At 39.0% G+C, this 22,007-nt stretch overlaps 1 protein-coding gene across 1 annotated transcript in view; it reads left to right on the forward strand.

Annotated features, from left to right (window-relative positions):
- The window catches only part of LOC145994357 (inter-alpha-trypsin inhibitor heavy chain H4-like), a 99,860-nt gene that overhangs the window by 34,469 nt on the left and 43,384 nt on the right, over positions 1–22,007 (forward strand). The window contains exons 5-9 of the mRNA XM_083130473.1: positions 2,126–2,243; positions 14,530–14,705; positions 18,247–18,447; positions 19,331–19,436; positions 21,218–21,402. Of these exons, the coding sequence (XP_082986599.1) occupies positions 2,126–2,243; positions 14,530–14,705; positions 18,247–18,447; positions 19,331–19,436; positions 21,218–21,402 (786 nt within the window). The remainder of the gene's footprint in view (positions 1–2,125; positions 2,244–14,529; positions 14,706–18,246; positions 18,448–19,330; positions 19,437–21,217; positions 21,403–22,007) is intronic.

Raw genomic sequence — 22,007 nt, forward strand, 5'->3', positions numbered from 1 at the left:
AAGTTTGCAGTCTGCAATATTGGGTAGTTTTAGTTTCATAACCATTGATGCAAGGCTACCGTAAGGGCCCTCCAGTTAGTTCGCACACTGAATGTAAACTATAAGCACTAAGCTGTACACGTGTGACACATTTGTCTGCAAGCGACTGTGTAGCTGATTACTGGGATGAAGGGTGGGGGAGGTGTATCGATTCGTAGATTTTTTTCTGTTACTTTGGACCATAATGTTGCATTTTTACCATTATACGTATATCTCTAGCTGTAATATTGCCATAGCGTTGGTGGTCACACTCCCAACAGCATTTCTACGACCATCGTAGCGGAGTGGTTAGCACAGGACGTTACGACGTAAGAGGTTTCGGGTTGGAATCCCGGTCTAGGAATAGGTGTTCTTTGTGAATGTGTTTTTTCATCAATTGCACCATATCGTCACTCATCCTCATCGTTGCCGTTAGTCAAACTTGGCAGAAAAGCAACGTAAAATAACCTAACTCAGTCAACTTGACAGCATTTTCGATCTTCTCTTTCTTACATATATTCGGATCTACCCCGTTCCCCTTTTAAAAAAATAGGAATGGTCTTATAGCAACATATACAAAATAAAGATAAATCACGAATGCAAGACTGGTATAAGCATAACATCTTATTCATCATTATATATATATATATATATATATATATATGGAGGTGGGTGGGGTGGGGGATGGGGGTGTACACACATTTTCGGATCTGCCCCCCTAAAAATGAAATAATCTTGGTACGGGCCTGCTCATCATACAGATGGTTTGTGGGGTTGAGATCAAGGCTTTGAGATGGCCAGTCGAGTTCATTCACTTCCGTGTCGTCAAACCACTCGGTTATGACACTTCCGAACTGTTGCCACAAGACGGGGACTTGTCTAATACTACGCGATATGCATCGGCATTCAGGTTTCCAGGCACTTACAACAGGGGTCAACTCCATACCACGAAAAACAGCTCCATGCCATGGTTCCACTCCTACCGAATTTCACCGTCGTGGGTAAACTACACTCCGGTAGGAACAGCTCCCCGGCCGCGGGCATTAGCGACATCCACACACGTTCATCAGATCACCACAACATGTAGTGCTATACGTTACTCCAGAGGAGTGACATGCCGAGTTCCAGGATGTAATCATCATTTTATGTGATGCAGCTCTCTCCCTGGCGTCACTTCCCGATGCCATTCAGAAGTCTGTGGCCACAGTGTGCAACGAAGCTTACCAGTTTTACTTCACTACACGTCGCAGGAGTTGCCGATCCATATCGGTCACTTCTTTTTGGCTTCCCGGGTCGCGGTTGTGGTTTAATCACACCTTCACTTTTCCAATTAACCACTACGTCATCACTGTAATTACGAATATGCCCGGTGTTTTTGGCAATATAGCATATGAGCTCGATACAAATTGTACATTAAACGTTTTTGTGACGTGGTTATAGTATCTAGATATCTCGGATAATCCAGTCTGGTGCTGGATTTCATAAAAATACATCAACTCATTTCAACATGGCGGACAAAAAAATAATTTCCCTAAATTTAGATTTTCAAAATTGTGCTGATATTTTCAAATTTCAGACTGCAGACTACACATTCAGAGCTAAACAAGCAGAACTCAACAGAAGTTTTATTTCATTATTAGAATATCTTTCAGTCCATTAAAAACACTGACATGTATAGAATTAATGTTGGTTGGTTGATTTAGTGCTTTAAGTCCACTTTATGCACAGTAAGGCTAATCGGGACTGGTATAGAATTAATGTATACAATTGCGGGACAAAAGGGGGAAGAACGCTTCTACCCGTTAATATCCTAGTAACTAAATACGTATATACCTCGAACGACTGGCCTGAAATTGCACTTGAGGAAAATTTGAGAGCATTTCATAACAAAATGCTCAACACACTGGACATCAGAAAACCTTGAAACGGCATTGACTGTGTGTTCATTTCAGGCCCGTAGATAAAGGGGGCGGACGCCCCCTTTGAGGCCCTAAATGTCCACCTGCACAGTTGACCCGCTATCATATTATTCAAACTACCTGACAGACAATAGCCATAAAAAATATTCTTAAATTTATACAGGCCTATATTTTACATTTTCTTGTAGGTGGTACCAGATTTAGATGTGGACGTTTACATCCGAGAGACGAGACACATAACTGTTCTCAGAATACCAGAATTTAGGAGCTTTGCTGAAGGAAACGAAGCAAAGAAGGAATACACAGGTGAGAATAATGATTAGTTTTAAAGAAGTCCCATATGAAATACTTGCTTTTCCCTAAACTAATTCTAACAGTAAATTCAAATTTAATTCAAAGGAACAAAGTAAAATGTGCGAAACTAGAAATACACACCATCCCTTACTAATATTCCCACTGTACAAGATCATTCCCATTAATTTCTACGTCCCTTGATGTTGTAGCCCCTAGTGCTCAACACAATATTTGAACTCCTTAAATGCATCAAATATATCTTTGAAGTTTCTTTATTATAATCACTGGCGTACGCAGGATTCTTTTTTCAAAAGGGGGGGGGGGGGAGGCGCTTTTGAACTTGGATAGTGTCAAGTGGTGCAGGAATATTTTTCATCTAGGAATACAAAGTTCGTCGTCCACACACACACACACACACACATATATATATATATTATATATATATATATATTTATAAAATGAAGGTATATAGCTAAGTATAATATTGGTGCATGAAAAACTCCATCTTAGATGAGCACACACGGATTTACTATTTTGTAATCGCAAGTTTATATAAATATATTTTATTTCTTTATTTTTTTGAATTTATGGTTACTTTCAAAGCAGATAATTCCGAAATTCTCGTTTTGGGCTCATTTTGAATATGATGATGAAACTCAAAACGAGAAGTTTTTCATTTGAAAGTAGCGAACAAACATGCATCTATTCATTTTAAAGCAGGGTGCTATTTGAAGGGGAATAGGATGGCCCCCTCTCCATGTTTTGAACAATCAAAACTCTGACTCTGAGAGATACATCTCATCAGGGATCATTATTCCAACCCACTTGTGAACTATATGGTACTTATGGTATTCCATTTGAATTCAATTAACATTAAGTGTACGTACTACACCATAGCTATATACAATAATTTCGTTACATAATTTATGGCGACAGTGTACAGTGGTTCCAATTTATATGGACCGCCGTGAGGCCAGAGCCCACCCAATAATTTAGTGATTTCTTGTGAACTTACGATTCAAGAGTTTAAGCCCATCAGGTGGGTTTTTGAAAAGATGCATGTTTCTCTCTTAGATGTCATGTATTCGGTAAATTTTCAGACCTCTGGTGTTTCACAAGTAGCTACTTTTGTATCGAATAAAAAAGTAGGCTTGTTTTGACGTATGTTGGGTCGCTTATTCGTTTAATCCTGTTCGAGCGCTTGTTGAGATATGTAGTGTTTTCTTGTATTGTACCTTACAAAAAATAAGTTGAAATAGTCCCCCGATCGACTAGTGTGAGGTTCAGGTTTGGAGGATTGATAAAACATTTGACAAAGTAGTTATTTGTGATGGAATTGCGATATATTAAGAATCTGCAAGTACTGAATGTACTATCATTGTATATGCAAAACCGAAATAATTCAGTTCTTCGAGCAAAGTAAGAAATTGCCATGGCTACTTTTGAAACATTGAAAACGGTTGTTTCACCGTGTAGGAGACGGTAGTTCAGGAGTTAGAGGGAAACCATACGTTCGAAAGCATTTTTTTCAATCTTTGGTGGACAATATGAATAGACGGTTTGAAGATTTATGTTTCTTTTCGCATGCAGTCCTATTAAATACACACACATATGGCATTTAGATTATTAAGAACGTGTGTTATATGGTGACACATCAGGTGAAATGTAATGTACGTGAAAGCATATGTACACAGCTAACCCTGGAGCAAGGCCCACATAGCGGCAGAGAAAGGTGGGGTTAATCTAGTAGGCAGAGCAAAGCAGTACACGCTGCTGGGAAAGCTGGTGACTGCAGTCGCTTCACCCTTCCACGCAATCCCGTTCCTCTCACGTGTTCATTGGTGGAGCCGTCACGCGTCACTACCTGCGCAGAGACTTGTTTTCGTTCGGCTGATTTGGAGATTACTGGGACAGAGTGTAGTTAAAGATTTTCATGTACAAAGAAATTTAAAAAACAGATTCCCATCACACTCAAGGATTGTGTCAATTCAATTCAAATTGTACCAATTTCTACAGCTGAATGTGAACGTGAGTTCAGTGCCACGAATCTAATTACTGAACAGAGTGAGATTAAAAATTTGCTTGGATCATAGAATGTATTGCCGTAAATCAATTTCGGTGATACGCCGTTATTAGTGGTTATTTTTCATGAGATATGAACTTCAATTACAATTTTAAATCTTAGTTTAGAAGTGGTTAGAAGTGGTGAGCCATTACAAGTTTATTTTTCGGACTTCATTACTGCCTTAATTGGAATTTTTTATTTTCTAAAAAATTCGGGGTGTAGCTCCTTCGGCCCCACTCTGCGTACGCCAGTGATTACAATTATGAAAAAACAACAATAACTCGTGGCGCGAGAGCCCATGAGTGCGAGGGTCTATCTTCTGGCTGCCGGCCTCACTCCCAAGGAGGGAATCATTCAACCAGTTATGGGGTGACGTGTGGTCAGCGCGATCAACCTCCTGTCGTTGTTGTAGGTTTCCATGATCGGATTACGCTACTCATTCGTAGCTCCCCAATTTCCTTACGATGCTGGGTGGCCACCGGTCCAAAACACAGACCGAAATCTCTGGAGAAAAGCTGTTACCTTCCCTTACTCTTAGTAACAACAATAAAAATGAAGTAAATATCAGTCAATGACTATCCCCTTACTGAATTCGTAGAATAGTTTGTATTTTAACTAACTTCTAGTATGTCCTCTTGTATCTATGAGTTTTTTTTTGTTCTGAACATTAACTATCTTCCTTTCCTTCCGGCAGTCAATTTTGCATTATCCCCCTCCACCTTCTCAAGTATACATTCAAAGTCCACCTATATGTTCTATCGGGGTGTAAGGGGTGACCAACCCAATTGTCAACCTCCCTTCCACGTAGTACACCCTGGACTGCATTTTGCAGACAAACGAGGCTCTGGCGACTGGCCCTATGGCCAGTATAATTCTGTGTGTTGTCGTGTTTTTTGTCCTTATCTGTGCTGAGTGTTCGTTCACAGCCTCAGCTTTTTACGGAAGTCAGAATATTTTAAGATTTTAGTTATGCAACGTTAGAGTTGTTATTTGTAACGATAAGGGGCTTAACCTGTATAATGTGACGGGTGCAAAATTGCCTAAGTGCTGACGCACCCAAAATTTTAAAATGAAATTTAAAAAAATCAAATATATGTTCTTCTGACGTTTCTTTGCACAACCACGCCATATCTCTCTAAAGAATGAGAATTTCTTCTCCCTAGTGCCGGGCCCCGTGGAGGAGTGGTTAGCAAATCGAGCTACGACGCCAGAGGTCCCAGGTTCGACTCCCGGCCTGGGCATGGATGTTTCTGAGTGTCCACTCTTCAATTTTCTCATATTATCACTCATCCTCATCTTCGCAAATTAACCAAAAGTGGCACAAAAACGAAGTAAAATAAAGCAAATCAATCAATATTCTCCCTAACTTTGAGAGTATAATTTCCCTCCTTTTCCACATCTGATAAGTAGTATGCTCTGAACACCTCTCTCTAATTGTGGGAAAAAATCTGACGGTAATGGTGCATAGACGAAACATGACAGTCAATTGGTGGATTTCCATTTATTCATTTTGTTTTCCTCTTATTTTTGAATTTTATTGTTTCTTTCATTTTTATGCAAAGGTGTAGATAACATCCAAATTATTTAATTTTTCGAAGGATTCGATGATTATAAATGCTCCGTATATTTCTTTTACTTTTCTTTTGTCTGTCTCCATTTATTAGCAGTTTGGCTTATTTTCTGCCATGACAATGCTCCTCCAGGCATATTAATCACGAGCTTTGGCAGAAAACACAGAAATCTGTTCGTCATAGGAATTGAGTAGATCGTGTGAACAATTTTAGGGAGGTGTTGAGGAAATTTTTGGAGGGGGCTGTTAGTCGATTGTTGGGGTTGTGTGAATATATCACTGTTACACTACAATGATGCTATGCATATCGAACAGTAGCTGATAGCAAAATCTGAAAATTCAGACACTGTTGACATTTCATGCAGTGCTGCCAGATGACCCATAGGATTACGCGTTAATAAATAAGGTAAATTTGTCAAAAGTGGCTAATTGTAGCAAAATATTGCCGGTTTAACAATACTTTAAATAGTATCCTTTGCTTTAGAATTCGTCACGGGAAATAACGGCGGAAGCTTTGTTAACTAAAAATAACTTTTGTATATTCAAGTAAATATAAGTAATAATAAAAAAAATATTTTAATTCCTTGTTTTGTGTATTAGTAAGATGTTGTGAGTCTACCTAGCAGATTATTAGCATCCGGTGAAAAAATTATGTAACTAATATTGAAAAAAAGTACTAAATATACGAGGGTGAATCAAATATAAACGGGAATTTATTTTTCATAATTTATTGAAACAGAATACAAATACAAAACAAACTTTTCTACATAGTTCCTGAAATGCAATTTTCCCAGCGGATAGGGAGTTTGGCAATCCCATTTTCCCAGAAAGTCGATGGACGTGTGCGCAGTGTACACAGAACTACTCCACTCCTGCATCATCCTCAAAACGCTTCTATCAGTGGCCCAAACAAATGGTATTAACAGGGGGGTAAGTCTCGACTCATCTCCTTCCTCTCATAACGAGCCAGGAGCCATTGGGAGATTTCCAGTCGCACATTTTTCTGCTCCTCAGTGAGCAGTGGAACCCATCTCGGAGAGATTTTTCGGTAGTCCAAGTGGTCATGAATGATCGCATGATCACTATACCTGCCGCAAAATTAGTTTGGTATTGAGAGCTGAAGGAACACGCGTCACGGTGTTGCCATATCATGCGGTACGGTACGATACGCAGTGCAGCCGTCTGACGCTGTGTCGAGGAAAACGTGTTATGAAAAGGAACAACAATGATGAAATGTGTTATTGTTTTTCGAGGATAACGGAATAACAATGATAACAACAATAATGAATGTGTTATTGTTTTCTCTCTTCATTTCCATGTCCCTTACAACATGAACGAATTAATGAAACGAACATTGTTTACAGGTTACCTTTTCAATCCATTCTGAAAATATTGAATATATACACTTTCAATAATCATTTCTTTCCGAAGTCGCCGTTAAAGTCTGCCCATCTTTCAATTATACCGCAACTGAATTGCACAAAGTCCAGTTAACCCTTAACAGGAAGTATGTGTCTGACAGACACGCATGGTTTTTCTTTTCGTTGTGCTGGCAACCCTGTATGTTTCTGTGAAGCGAGCTCCTCAATACCTTCATAATTTTTTTTTCTTAGTTTGGTGGTGTGATTCATTGTTGTCGGTCGCGCTTGTGTGTTAGCTGATAAGACCTTTTTTGTAACCTACCGTGTCTGAGAGGCACATACTTCCAATAACGTAAGTTTTTTTGCGTGTCCCGTGGAGACATACTTCCAGTAGTGTAGTTTTCTTACACACAAGTATTATTGATGTTGATGATTAGAACTTAGTTATAATGGAGGAAGGACCTTCTACATCTAGGAAAAGGAAACTAAGCGATGTAGCTAAACTGGGTGAACCCAATTTTTGCGCCAAGGTTTTAAAAATGTGGGAAGAAGTGGAAGAAGAAGATGGGTTAGAAGAGGAGATGGAAGATCTATTTTCTGATGATGATTCCGATGTGGACCCCACGTTCATTCCTGATACATATGGTTCTTCCACTGATGATGAAGATTGTCGTAATTTCGAAGCTAGTATTTCGTCTGTAAGTTGCAGAACAAATAAAGAGAAAGACGTTCCGGCTTTTTTTCAAGGGAAGAAAGGATATTCTTGGGAATCTAAAGAACCAACAAAGACTAGACGTGTTCCTCGTCAAAATATAATACGAGGAATTCCAGGCTTGACAAAGATTGTTAGAAATTTAGGTGAAAATCCTCAAATGGAAGATATTTGGTCTCTAATTTTTGATGACGACATTATTGATCATATTCTGTTGTGGACAAATGTAAAATTAGAGAAAACAAGAATTAAAGTCAAAGAGCATAAAAAGAGCAATTACAGACCAACTCATACACTGTAAAAAAAAATACACTTCTTGTACACTTTTGGTACACTTTCTTGCATATAATATGCACAAGATGTGTACTGAAGGTGTTGCAAAAGTGTACTTAAAGTGTTCTAGATGTGTGCGACCCGAAATGACGAAATTTTTTACACTTGTTGCACACTTTGGGGACACATTCAAAGTTGTGTGCACTTCTTCAACGCTTTCTGTACACTTTTGTTTAAAGTAAGTGTACACTTCTTGTACACTTTTGTAGCACATGATTTCATTTTGTGTTGTTGGTCATATCGATTGTTATTTTATACTTTTTTGACAAATGAATATCTTATGAACATAAATCAATTTCATTATATAAAGCAGTAACACACTTGAAAGCAAGCAACATTAAACAATAACAAAATATAACTATTTTTTTCCTGGAACACATGGAAATCGCATTGCATCATGAAACTATCAATACTTTTTTGTTTAATGTACCAATTTGATAATTGGATAAATCTCATTAAAATTGAAGAAGGATAAAGTTGAATGTTCCGAGGAAATTAATAGATTTTCTTAAATCGAACTATTCATCTTTAAAGCACACCAAAACAGATCGTTAACTTCGGCGGGCTGGTTGTTCCTTCACCGGCCGCTAGATGGTTCTGTCAAAATGTTTACAAGAAACATAAGTTTTTGTACAACAAATAATGATACATTCGATTGTAATCATAGTGAAAAATTGTGCTTTAACACTCTTCGAAAAATATGTGAACATCTAAGATACAAATTAAAGAAGAAAATGTACTGCAGTGAATAAATTGAATCTCCCATGAGCAACCTTTTTGATTCTGGACTATATAAGTAGAAGGTACGTCTGTCGCAGAAAAACAAACACGCATTTTATAAAATTTAAGGTTCACAGTTGTAGTGATGGGTTCAAGCCGTTCATTTGTGCGAGTCGACTCATGAGCGCTCGCTCACTGAGAAGAGTCGCCAATAGTGATGGGTTCAAGCCGTTCATTTGTGCGAGTCGACTCATGAGCGCTCGCTCACTGAGAAGAGTCGTTCAAATGAGTCGTCAAGCTTCTTTTTCTCGAAACACATGCCTGAAGAGGAGGAAGGGGGGTAGGAGGTGTTGAAGCACATGATTGTATTTAAATAAACGAACACAACGGAATATATCAGCCTTTGTCCTTCAAGATTAATAAATTGTATTGCATTTTTGTGTATGTGTGTGTGCGTGTAGCCGACTAGATGGCCAAGATTCTGAAGTAATCGACATTTGATCTTGTCACAGAAGTTCCTGGGTTCTAGTCCCGGTCTGGGCAAGGATATTCTTTATGAGTGTCCCTTCATCTATATCATCACGCATCATCCTCATCGTCGCGATTACTTAAAATTTGAAGAAAAGCGGCATAAAATAAGAAAAATACAAATACGAGTCTGTGTGTGTGGATATACATATGTGTAAACAGTAAACACACACGCACAAACAAAATTTATTGCACATACTTGTTTTCATTACTCTGCCTCATGAGTGAGATTTTCTATATTTGTATCTTGTTTCAGTTTACATTTCATGCTGCGGATAATGCAAATTATGCAGTACGATAGCATACACAGAAATGCTATATAATTATATCAACCTTTTATTAGTAATAACGTGCATTTACATATTCTTCCTTTTTTGCATTCGATCACTGGTTTTAATATCGCAACAAATGTGAGAAAGCGAGTCAACAAAATGCACTCCAGATCTGCGCTGCGACACATGCTTGCATTTCCACGAGCATCGCTCGTTCACGACTCTTGAAACAGCACGAAGAGTCACAGCACAGTCCCACGACTCTTTCCCCATCATTCGTTCACGACTCTCGAGACGGCACGAAGAGTCATTAAGCACCTTAACGACTCGCTCGCCTTAGCGACTCTTCTGCTCACTCGTCGTTCGCTCGCGAGTCGCGAGCTCTCTTACACAAGGCGCGGCGGCGGCAGTCTCGCCAGCAGACTGGATCTACAGTTTAGAGTAGGATCCACTCGCTCGCTCTCCGCGGATGGCTAACAGCTGTGTTTAAGAAATATATATCGCTCTTGAACATTATCCATGTCCATCCCATATCCATGTCCATAGCTTTTTGTTGTTCTACAGTCATTCAATATAAGTTTCTGCCAATATCATAATGTATGATCGAATTTCTATAAAGCGGGTCAAATTATACGTATGTATTTTTTTTTAATGTTGCTTTCTACTAGTAAAACACCTTAACACGTAGGCTCACCGCAGATGGCCAACAGCTGTTTATATCACTCGTGAACATGACCCATGTCCATCTTACGTAGTTGTTCCTAATTCTGCAGTCATTCAATAAAAGCTTTTTTGCAGTATCATGTACGATGAGATTTATGATTAAACTTCTATATTTATTATTTAATGCTGTTTTCATTAGTAAAATATTTCCACGTTAATGTTAATGAAATATTTCACGTCATATGAAAACGACTTTGTCAGACAATGTTTAAAGTTCACTTTATGCTCAGATAGTCTAATCGGGATTGAAGCTACATTTTAAAATGGGGTCTAAATCACTGGGCAAGGTGCCTCCACTGAGGATCGAATCCGAGACAGGAAGCGATTTCCTTACCAGGATTTAACAAGGAATGAAAGGATGGCTGAATAACATAAATAAAACATACTCCATGGTGCATGTTCTTTGTTTCTTGGTTTCTATGTTGGCCAGCTTGAAATAATCTTGGAGTGACAGATAAGTGGTGTCGCCCTCCTCAAAGTAAGCCTATTGACACCGAAAGTTCCGGGTTCGAACCCCAGCCCAGAGATGAGTGGTAATCTGTATTTAACCTCTTGTCAATTACTCTAATCACCATCCATCCTCCGTCGTTGCCTTGTAACGATACCTGGTGGATCCCACTTTAAACTGTAGGTCCAGTCCCGACTATCCTATCTGCACATAAAGTGGACTTGAACAATAACAACTCAAAATAGGCTAATCGGAATATTGTAATCAAGAGGTCTGTGCCTAACACCTTCCCAAAATTTTTACAAGACTCCCCTAATATTTTTTACTAACATTTAATTTCTTGTAATTTTAGCGCTAATGGTTTGGCCGAACTTGAAATTACAGGACAAATTTGTTGGCTGTTCTTCGCTGCCCGTCATGGGCTGGGGTTGCGCGCTCTCTCTCTGCAAACAACAGTCGCGAGCTCGCGAGTCGACTCTTTCCTTCGTTCAAAGAGTCGTGGCACACTTTAGCGACTCTTTGAACGAAGGAAAGAGTCGACTCGCGAGCATGCTCCTTCCCCTCTCATCGTACACGGCACGTTTCAGCCCGCTTAACTCAACTAGGGGTAGGGAAAAGGAACAGAGAGGACCCCCCCTCCCTCTCCTCTCCAGTCCCCATTTGCTGCCCGCAGAATCGACTTGCTTTCTTTCAAAAATTCCGGCCGCCAGGCGAGTATACACTTGCGCATGCGCCTTCCTCGCAAAATTCGTGGAAAGGAGAGGGAATAATGGAAAAATAGTTGCTTGGCGGGCGGAGGAGTCGTGGCACACATACGACTCTTTGAACGTGTCGTTCAATTCTGGTGAACGAGTCGTTCACCACTCACAAGAGAGAGTCGTTACTTTTGAACGACTCGTTCACGAACGACCCATCACTACGCTCAAGTATTTTCACAAGTGTTCCAAATGTGTAAAGTGTACCAGAAGTGATCAAAAGTAGTTTCTGCAGCACACTTCTTACACACTTTTGGGATACCTTTATATTGGAAGTACTTCTTGCACACTTCCTGTACACTTCTTTTGCTGCACTTTTTGTACACTTCCTGTACACTTTTTAGCACTTCGTGTACACTATTGAAGCACTTCCTGTACACTTCTTGTGCACATTTAATGTGTACAAGAAGTGATCAAAAGGAGTTTCTAGGAAGTGTTCCAAAAGTGTGCATAAAGTGTATTTTTTTTACAGTGTAAGTGTGAAATAAAGGCACTTTTAGCTCTTTTTATGCTTACATCAATTTGTAAGTCTGGACATGAGGATATGGTTTTCCTATTTTCTACTGATTCTATGGGTAGACCCATATTTAGATCAGCTATGTCAGTGAAGCGTTTCTAAATTTTGTTACTCTGCCTCTGATTTGACGACTCTGAAACAAGAGAAACACGGAAGGAGACAAACAAAGTTGCATTTTCATAAAAAAATAAAAGTTTTTCTCAACAATAGTTATTTTTTCTTACGTAGCACTTGCGTTGTGTATGTATTTTGAAATAAATTTTATAATATTAGATTATAAGAATAAATCTATGTAATACTTTGCAAGGAAACAAAAGTTTCGGCGTTCCGTGTCTGTCAGACACATACTTCCAATTATGTAATAAAGAATCATACTTCCTGTTAAGGGAATGGGGCGTCTGACTTTCACGCGTGAGACCCGCGGTGGTTTGTGGAACTTTTTCAAATATCCCGAGCGGCTCCGGGGACGACTCAGCCCAAGTGAGTGAGTACCTGGGGCAAACCTCCGGTAAAGGCGGTTGGTGAACCACATCACCGCATCACCTCCATAATATGGTCGAGCTCTAGAATGTGTGGAGCCCTACCTCCACATCCCCATATGCCTCCATACTTTACTTTATTTTACGTCCATTATTTTTTTTGTATGAGAATCCCAGATATTTTATGACTCCTTAAAGATGTTTCCCCACCTTGAAAAAGTCCCGAATCTTTCAACGAAACGCGCAGTTTCCCAACAGTGGGATGATCTTTCCTCCTATAATAAGAGTAAATATGGCGACGAATAGCATCTTGCTGAAAGGTATTTAAATTTGTCACGCGTTTACTGATATTCCTCTTCTTTTCTGGGGTTTCCAGTTTTGAAGCCTCGCATTTATTTATTTATTTATTTTTACCACATTATATTTTTCTTTCCCTATGGTAACATTATTGTTCTTAGACACGCCGAAAGCAGCAGCAGTCCTGTCCAGAACTTTATTTACAGAAATTATTGGAGCCCCATTGTTTTTCTCTTGCTCAAATTATTTGCACTCAGAACAAACCATCTCCCGCGTTTGGCCTTTGAGAAGAATTCCTTTTTCGTTTAGTGCATGGCCTCTTTGGTACATTGTCATATAGAGTATTGCCTCCTGTGCTTGACGTTCTTCACACAAGCTCACGACACACTCAAGCAGAACACAGAAAATTATGTACAAAAAATAACACACTAAAACAGCACGCTATATACAACAAAGAATACTCTAAATACAATAAACACTAAACAAACGGACCTGTTAAAATATTACAGCTACGCAACGCAACAAACACGTCCTCTCCCAACAACATTAAATCTGATCGCAGGAAGAATCGCCCGAGAAGCGGCAACACCGAGATAAACGTTTTCTGTTGCTAGGTAACCAGGGCTTGGGTGAAGCACTGGAAAGATTTTGATTGGCTCGCATGCCAGCAACCCACCCTCCCGCAGTGACGTGGACCCGATTTCCCCACGTGCTTCACCAGCGTCAATACCAAACTAATTTTGCGGCAGGTTATACCATAGCTTATGTCCACTGCAGAAGAAATTTCACTCACTGTTAAGCGACTGTCAACTTCAATAAGGTCTTGAACAGCTGAATGTTTTCATGAGTGTCGCTTGTCCTCGCCCGCCATTACACCTCAAGGCCACAGGGCTGGGTGTACCACACTTTCCCTGCCGTGCGAAAGAAATTCCCGTTTATATTTGATTCACCCTCGTGGTATGAAAATTAATTTTCAAGCACGACCGTTTTGTGGTCCGAAAACAAGAACAAATTATTGATTTACAGAGAATTGTCTGTACCAGTTTCCTGCCCCATTTAGTTGTTTATTGAAAGCTGTTCATGTTTTAACTTCTTATCGATCAGTAAAAATTTCTATTTTTGCCGAACTGTTTGGTTTTCTGAATCACAGTGTATTGCTCGGGAACATTTTTCCAGCGTTGCTAAAGTAACGAAGATTTCTCACGGAGTACTGCCGCTCCAGTGAGATCATACGAAACTAGGAATGGGTGCGTGCAGGAACATTTTCGTTTTCATATTTGAATGCAGCGCCCTAACACAATGGATTACTATGGCAAAGTTAATTTATCTAGAAATGTTGGTTTATACTCGAAAATGTGTACCTTCGTTTGGTGGTTCAACACATAATGCAGATCGTCACATTACAAATTGAAATTCGCAATTCCTGCATATTAAACAAAGTCGAAGAATAATTATGTAGTGATATATTTCAAACTGTATGGCATAAATAATTACTATTCTCATCTCCCTATCCTGCAGAGAACAGCCTCGCAAAGATTTCTCGTTATTCTGACAGGAAGGTACGTATTAGATTCTCGCCAACGCCAGAGCAGCAGAAGGAACTGAGCAGGGACCAATCGGGAGACGAGGGACTTGGAGGTCAACTGGTGGTGCAGTACGACGTGGACAGATCGCAGCAAGCAGGAGAAATTCTTGTAAGTTGTTTACTGAGATAATTTGCCGAGTTTATATTTTACTGAACTCCTTTGAATGCTGAATCAATGTTAATAAACACAGTCAAAAAAGTTTTGCATCACCCGAGAAGTGATGAAAATAGTGTCCGCAACATGCCGAAGCGGACAGGAAACGATGAAGCAGAGTTCATTGTGCGACGTAACGCGGTCGACGTGCAATACCGATCACCACAGACGACTACGAGAGTCGGTAAGCGCATGCGTGTGTTCGAGCGTAGCACCACGGTAGTCGGCGAAGGTTACGTAGGTGTTCCTTGTGTCCAGTTAGCGAAAGCGAGCGAGTGCAGCTGTTTGCAAGGCATGCCTAGGCGTACGATAGTGCAGTTTGATCGGGCCAGGATCATCACGCTACTGCAGACTGGCATGTCACAACGGGCTGTTGGAGTGGCGCAAAGCGATGTCTGTAGGACCTGGAGGCGGTATACAGACACAGGAACAGTAGCAGATCGTCAACGGACAGGTCGTCCACGGGTCACAACACCAGCATAAGACCGCTATGTACGACTCTAAGTTCGGCGAAATAATACAATGACGGCAAGGCAGCCTCTGGTGTGCGTGTGCCAAACCAAACTGTCCGTAACAGACTCCGAGAAAGTGGTTTAAGTTCCAGAAGACCTCTAAGGCGCCAGTACCTATTGCCATGACATCGACTCGACCGTGTGCATTGGGCCCGTGCACATCGAAATTGGGGACCCGATCATTGGGCTCATGTGCTCTTCACTGATGAATATAGGCTCTGTCTAAGGCCAGATTCACGAAGAGGACAGGTATGGCGAGGCCCTGGACTGCAGGAGCGGCTTCGTGGTGTCCAGGTTATCCATCCATACCAAGGAGGAGGAATCATGCTATGGGCAGGGATCATGCTCGGACGTCGAACGCCCCTAATTCCAATTAGAGAGACACAAACAGCTGTTCGTTATGTCAGGGACATTCTCCGGACGACTGTGGAACCATTTCATCAGGAAATTGGTGACGAATTTGTCTTGGTGGATGATAATGTCCGTCCACAACGCGCACAGATGGTGCACGATTATCTGCAGTCGGCGAATATCCGTCGCATGGTCTGGCCAGTGCAAAGTGCCGACATGAATTGCATCGAACATGCATGTGCAATACTAAAAAATGTCATTGCAAACCGTCCTTTGGCTCCCACCAATCTTCATGAAGTTCTTCGTGCGGCACAGGATGAATGGGGTCGCTTACCGCAAGATCACCTTGATCGTCTCATCCTCAGTATGCCACAGCATGTTCAAGACCTTCTTGCAGCCAGGGAAGGACACATCAGGTGGTAGACAATGTTTCTGGTGGATCTGCTATGACGATCAGTCTTCTTGTGGCAGTTCTCTGTTTTTTCGCCTCCACCATGAATTGTGCCATTTTCGTTTTAAACACATTTCTAAGAAAAAAGTACGTTTTTTGTTCCCTTTTCATTCAACATGTCTTGTTCATCTTTTTATTAGTATTCTCACTGTCATTGTCAATTAACCTTGTGCTTCATATATCTTTTGTCATTTTCCGTCCTGATGCAAAACGTTTTTGACTGTGTTTATATCCATGCCTAGGGGAAAGAGGGGTGTTATCGGACCTCCCATTTGACCCAAATTTTATAAGGGAAAGGAAAAAAAGAGCGTCAGATAAATGAAAATAAGGTAAAATATAACCCTAGCTATTAAGAATCTGAAGTACTTATGGTCTTATTAGTTTACGGAATTTCTGGACAGGCAACTAAATTACAGAGCAGACAACTGAAATCGACAATCTCTCACACTTTGTAAATGCATCGTTGATTGGAGTCAATGGACCATCGGTAGCGGGTTTCATGGTCACACGCTAGACTGCGTGACGGTGGACATCCTCTCCACAAACACGCCCATGGACAGCGCTAAAATCTGCAATACACGGTACCTATGGATTGCTGAGCTTACTATGAGGGGTGCCAAACTTATATCCTCGAGCAACAAAACACCATTACCATGTAAGCAAAATATATAGGGTGTTTTTCAGTAACATAATCAGAAAAGAGAGACAATATAAATAAATATACGAAACAAAACTGACAGAAAAGCAAAAATAAATAAACATAAATAAACTACATCAACAAAGCAACCACCCAGAACAGAAAGACTGTTCGTTACTGCTTTAAAATTATTTTGTAATTGTGTAATAAGAAATCATATTTATTTTACAACTCCACTTAGAAATGGAGGAACATGTAGCACTATTGCAATATGCCTACTATCATAAACTTACTTTCATATATATTCAGTTATTTTTTTAAAAAAAAATACTGTAGATGTAAAAGGGTGCTTACCTGAAACCAAGGGTCTCACATATCGCAACAAACTAAAATACCTTCTCAGTCAAGCATGTATTTCGTGTTCCGACTAAATACTTTCGTTGTTAGGCTGAATGTAATGTATTTATGCTAACAAAGAAATTTACACCTAACAAGCGTAACCTAACCACAGAAGCATTTTGCACTTACTCCAGGACATGAAATAAGGCGCTAGACCGAGAAGGCGTTTGAGTTTGGTGCGATGAGTCATACCCTGAAACCAAGAGATGAGCGTACACCACGCCTCACCCTTTCGCCGGCTCCGCTTACGTTCAAGCAGTATGTGACCGTGTCAATAGATACTTTGGATGCAAATATGCATTCAGATGAAGATACGTTTTCTTACCTAATGATTAAGAAGGGAACAAACTGGAAATCTGATTTAATTTTTTCATTTACTTCTTCTCAAGCATTTTCCCTCATATTATTTTCTGTAATCGTCACTTTCGCTCCTTGCAGTTTCAGTTTCTATTGTAATATCTTCTGTGCTCAATTTTATTCTAGAACATGATGCTAAATACAACAGTACGAAGTGAAGGAAAATTTCTATATTCACTCAACACTTGAAGCAAATTTTTAATATTACTGAAGGTCATTTACCAGCACCATATGTGGCTATCCTAATGGCGCATACTGTGTTTTCAATAGAGAACAATTGGCTTCACTCACCCTCGTTAAAAGTAAACATGTGCATTGCAGAAAATATACGTCATATTTCAAGGTACAATTACTGATTGAAAAGAAAAGTAGCTTCTAATAAGTAATACACAACAATCGAAATTTGTGTAGTTTATTTCTTCTACTATGCATGTTTCATAATAATTACAATGACATTTATCATGAACAGAAAATTTTTCATTTATTGTCCAAGAGTGCATAACTGATTCAGATCGTAAACCTAAAATTATTACACTAACTTCTTGCGTTCTTAAACACAATGCTGCGTCTAATTATTGGCACGCACAGAAGCTTTACATAGACATTTAAGCGAAAATGCATATGCTCGACGAGTACTATCAGACCTGGGTTCTATCCAGGTCGAGCCTGCATTTTCTCCGAAATTTCTATGTAATGCTTCTTCTGTTAGAAATTCTAAATATTTTTTCTCAAAAATCTTTTTTGTTTAACCCATAAATACCTAATGTTACATTATATCGTCTGTTCAAGGTTATCGATGGATACTTCGTGCATTTCTTTGCCCCAACCAACTTGAAGTCCCTTCGGAAGCACGTGATTTTCGTTTTGGACACCAGTGGATCCATGTGGGGACGCAAGATACAGCAGCTACAGGAGGCTATGGTGACCATACTGGACAATATGAAGAGAGGGGATTACTTCAGTTTGGTTAAGTTCAGCACCACCGTTACGGTGAGTGGGTTCTGTGCTTCGTATTCTCCAAGTATACAATGATTTCTGGCATGAGAGTACGTAAGTACAAGAGGGTTTTGTAGAAGCAAATTTCATGGATATGTTACAGGCGATTCAAATGTTATTCATTGTATAATTGTTCTGTAATTTTGTTATCACATCATTTCATTTAATGGAAAATTGTTTCCCCCCACCCCCAAACATCTGTTTTCTGAAGGGTTACCTGAAATACATTTTCATTTGCAAAGTAGAAACAGTTTTACGGAACTCAGCCGAATTTTGATTATCTTTTAAAACAAGTAAGGTGTGTAAATATTCTATTTTTCCATTATGGCTGCAAAACCACCATGTTGTAAATGACACTAATTAAAGAGTTTGTGTAACTGTGGGGACGAATCAAAAGAGGCACTTGGAGTGTTTTCGAGAAAACACATAGAAATAAATAGCTCTAAAATAAAACGTAATTGTGCAATATAAGTAGTGCTGTCTATAAAGTATTTTTCCCATGTTTTTCATTCAGTGTTATTACCAGAATTATTAAAGTTATTAACAGTGTAGGAGTATATCAAACTGGTTTTGGTTGTCACACTACACACAAAGCATTTGTATTAAAGACGTGTTTACCTTTTCCAAAACAAAAATGTGGATTTAATTGAAATCATTGCATACAATAGTTCTTAATTTTAGCAAAAGAAAAACACTTTATTATGTAGCATCTGTTGAAGGCTTTTAGTAATAAGAAAATAGATAAAACATAGGTAGATCAAACAACATTGCAGTATCTAAACAATGGTAAAATATTATTGAATTAAAAACTGGTGGTAGGATATAATTGAGTCTACATTGGGTGTTACTTTCCCGTTCATATCTATTTGTGTTCTAGGAATGGTCTCCGCAAAATAAGGAAAAGAACTACGGGGTACATCCAGTCAATAGAAAGAACGTAGACAAAGCTAAGAAGTATATTCTTTCAATGGAGGCTACTGGAGGTAAGATTCCTATTCACGCAAGGGTTTTTGTTTTCAGAACAAAATGTTACTGCACTTTAGAAGACAGGTGTTGGAAACCAGACGGTCTGCAGTTATACTGTACAAAGTTAGCCAAGATTCTGACCGATATTGTTCTATTCGAATTTTAAATAGTTCTCTTCGACTATGATCAGTATTATTTCAATTAACTCGTGTAATTAAGTAGCAAATCTTTTCACGTAAAATCTAGCGCTGGCATTGATGACCGAATACCGCATTTGCGTAAATTAAGCCGCACCCTAAACATTCGGGAAGGAAATATAATAAATAAGACAATACCCAGATGTAAGTCACACCTTTCAAGTTCGAGAGGGAAAGGGAAAGAATAAAATTATTATTTAATCAGACAGATTGAAGGGAGATAGCAATTTTATTCTACGTATATGTAGTATTTGGAAGCAAATGTTTTCATTTTCTTGTCAGGCACGGTATCAATCATTACTATCTTGAGTAGTAACATTTTTTATAACATAGAGTCTACCATCACACTGTCGATTCCAGACGATAGGTGTATTGTTGCATCATTTAAAAATGAGGACAAAGCATCATTTTTAAACAGCATACGGTATGATGAAATGTCCTAAAGCCAAGGTCTTGAATATGAGCCGCACCTTAACTTTTCAAATTAGAAATTTGGATAAAAAGTGCGGCTTATTTAACGGCTAATGTGTTATATTGGTAATTAATTAACTATCCCAGCTCCAAAGGTTCTAGCGTCAAGTCCCAACCACACCACGCATGTTCCTTTGTGATCGTTTTTCAACTCTTTAATTTAATTATTAATACTCAACATAAATAAACAGAAATTGAAAGTAAAATAACCAGAATACAAAGTCATAGATGCACGTATTTTACAGTCCTAATTTACTGATGTTGAATCCATGTGTTTGATTTGGAATAAACGTATATTGACGAATAATTTCAAGGGTCGTCATTCAGCCAGTATTATTTAATGTTCAGTAATTTTTATTAACAGGTGCCAATCTGATAAACGTATTTTTAGACCTAATTGACCTAAGTTCTATCCCGTTGACGCGTGTCACAAGCTTTACACGTTTCTACACATCCACTCTGCAGACTTACACATTTTTCCGTTTATTGATTATGAGGCGGATATCATTTTAGCAAGTCTCGATTGATTGATCGATTGATTTGGTTTATTTTACTTCGCATTTCTGCCACTTTTGGCAAATCGCGAAGCTGAGAATGAGTGAAGATGAAATTGATGAAGGGACAATCACAGAGAACACTCATGCCCAGGCCAGGATTCGAACCCAATAGCATGCTGTCCTAACCAGTTCGCCACGGATGTCGGAAGGGGTAATATTTCATAGCTGCATGTAGCCAATAACCATTCATCTTATCTCAACGTCAGACGTTTTGGACAGGCACTGTTCTTTCGCAGTCTCCCATTTTTGGGGCGATGCCGTGCCTAAATGCTACTGCGCCTCCCTGATTCCAGGGCACTGTCAATATGACCTTCCCCGTTCTTTGCCATGACTCTTAAAGTCCAAATGACGCATAAAGCTTTTATTGTATACAATTAGAGGAGAGAGCGATATCTCGTATTAAGAACATTTCCAATTACGTATTTAGAAATTACATTAATATACCGGGAAACTATTTGCGATTTTAAGTTGTAAATGTTGTAATTTCACAAAAGTAATTTCACTAACGAAACAAAATTTTTAAAATGTAAATTTTCTGTTTTATACATAATTATTTTTGTATTTAATTCCTAGCTACAAATATTCACGGGGCTCTGAGGAAGGCATTAGATATAGCGTCTAGGCGAAGCAATACCACAGACCCACGTGACCTGCCTGAGCCAATGGTTATCTTTCTTACTGATGGACTACCCACTGTGGGAGAGGTGAAACCCAGTAAAATACATTCCTCCGTACGTACGCATAATACCGAAAATAAGGTCAGTAATTTATTTTCTTGTTAATATTTTCAGGATAGAAAGTTCAAATCTGTTGAATGAATTTCTAGTTAGTTAGGGATTAGTTGGAAGTAATAAAATGTTTCTGGTATAAGGAAAATTATTTTTCAATACTAATCAATTTCTTATTATTACCAATAATTTAAAATCGTGTGTTTTTTAGGAAAGTTCTTTACAACTCAGTTCTGCAACTGATTCATTTTTTCATAATATTGAAGTATAATTCTTTTTATTCTGGATTTTACATGTCTATGTATATATAGTGTGAAATTTTATAACAGATTAAAGGTTTCAAAATGGAAAATAAATTGCACAAACTTGACGCAAACCCATCCAACCAAACGATACGTAGCGACTTGCACATATATTGGTTAGATCTAAATTTCAAAAAATTGTGTGCGAAATATTATTTTGAGTGAGCAGTACTTCGTACTTGATTGATGTTTTGATTTTGTTTGTTTAACTTCGCTTTTCTGCCACTTTTAGCTAACGCAAAGATGAGGGTGCAATGATAAAATTGAAGAAAGAACAATCAGAAAGAACGTCCATGCGCGTGTAGTTTATTATTAAACGCACGGCCATGAAAA

This window comes from Lepisma saccharinum, chromosome 10, assembly GCF_977018435.1.
Source record: "Lepisma saccharinum chromosome 10, izLepSacc3.1, whole genome shotgun sequence".
NCBI classification, from domain to species: Eukaryota; Metazoa; Arthropoda; class Insecta; order Zygentoma; family Lepismatidae; genus Lepisma; species Lepisma saccharinum.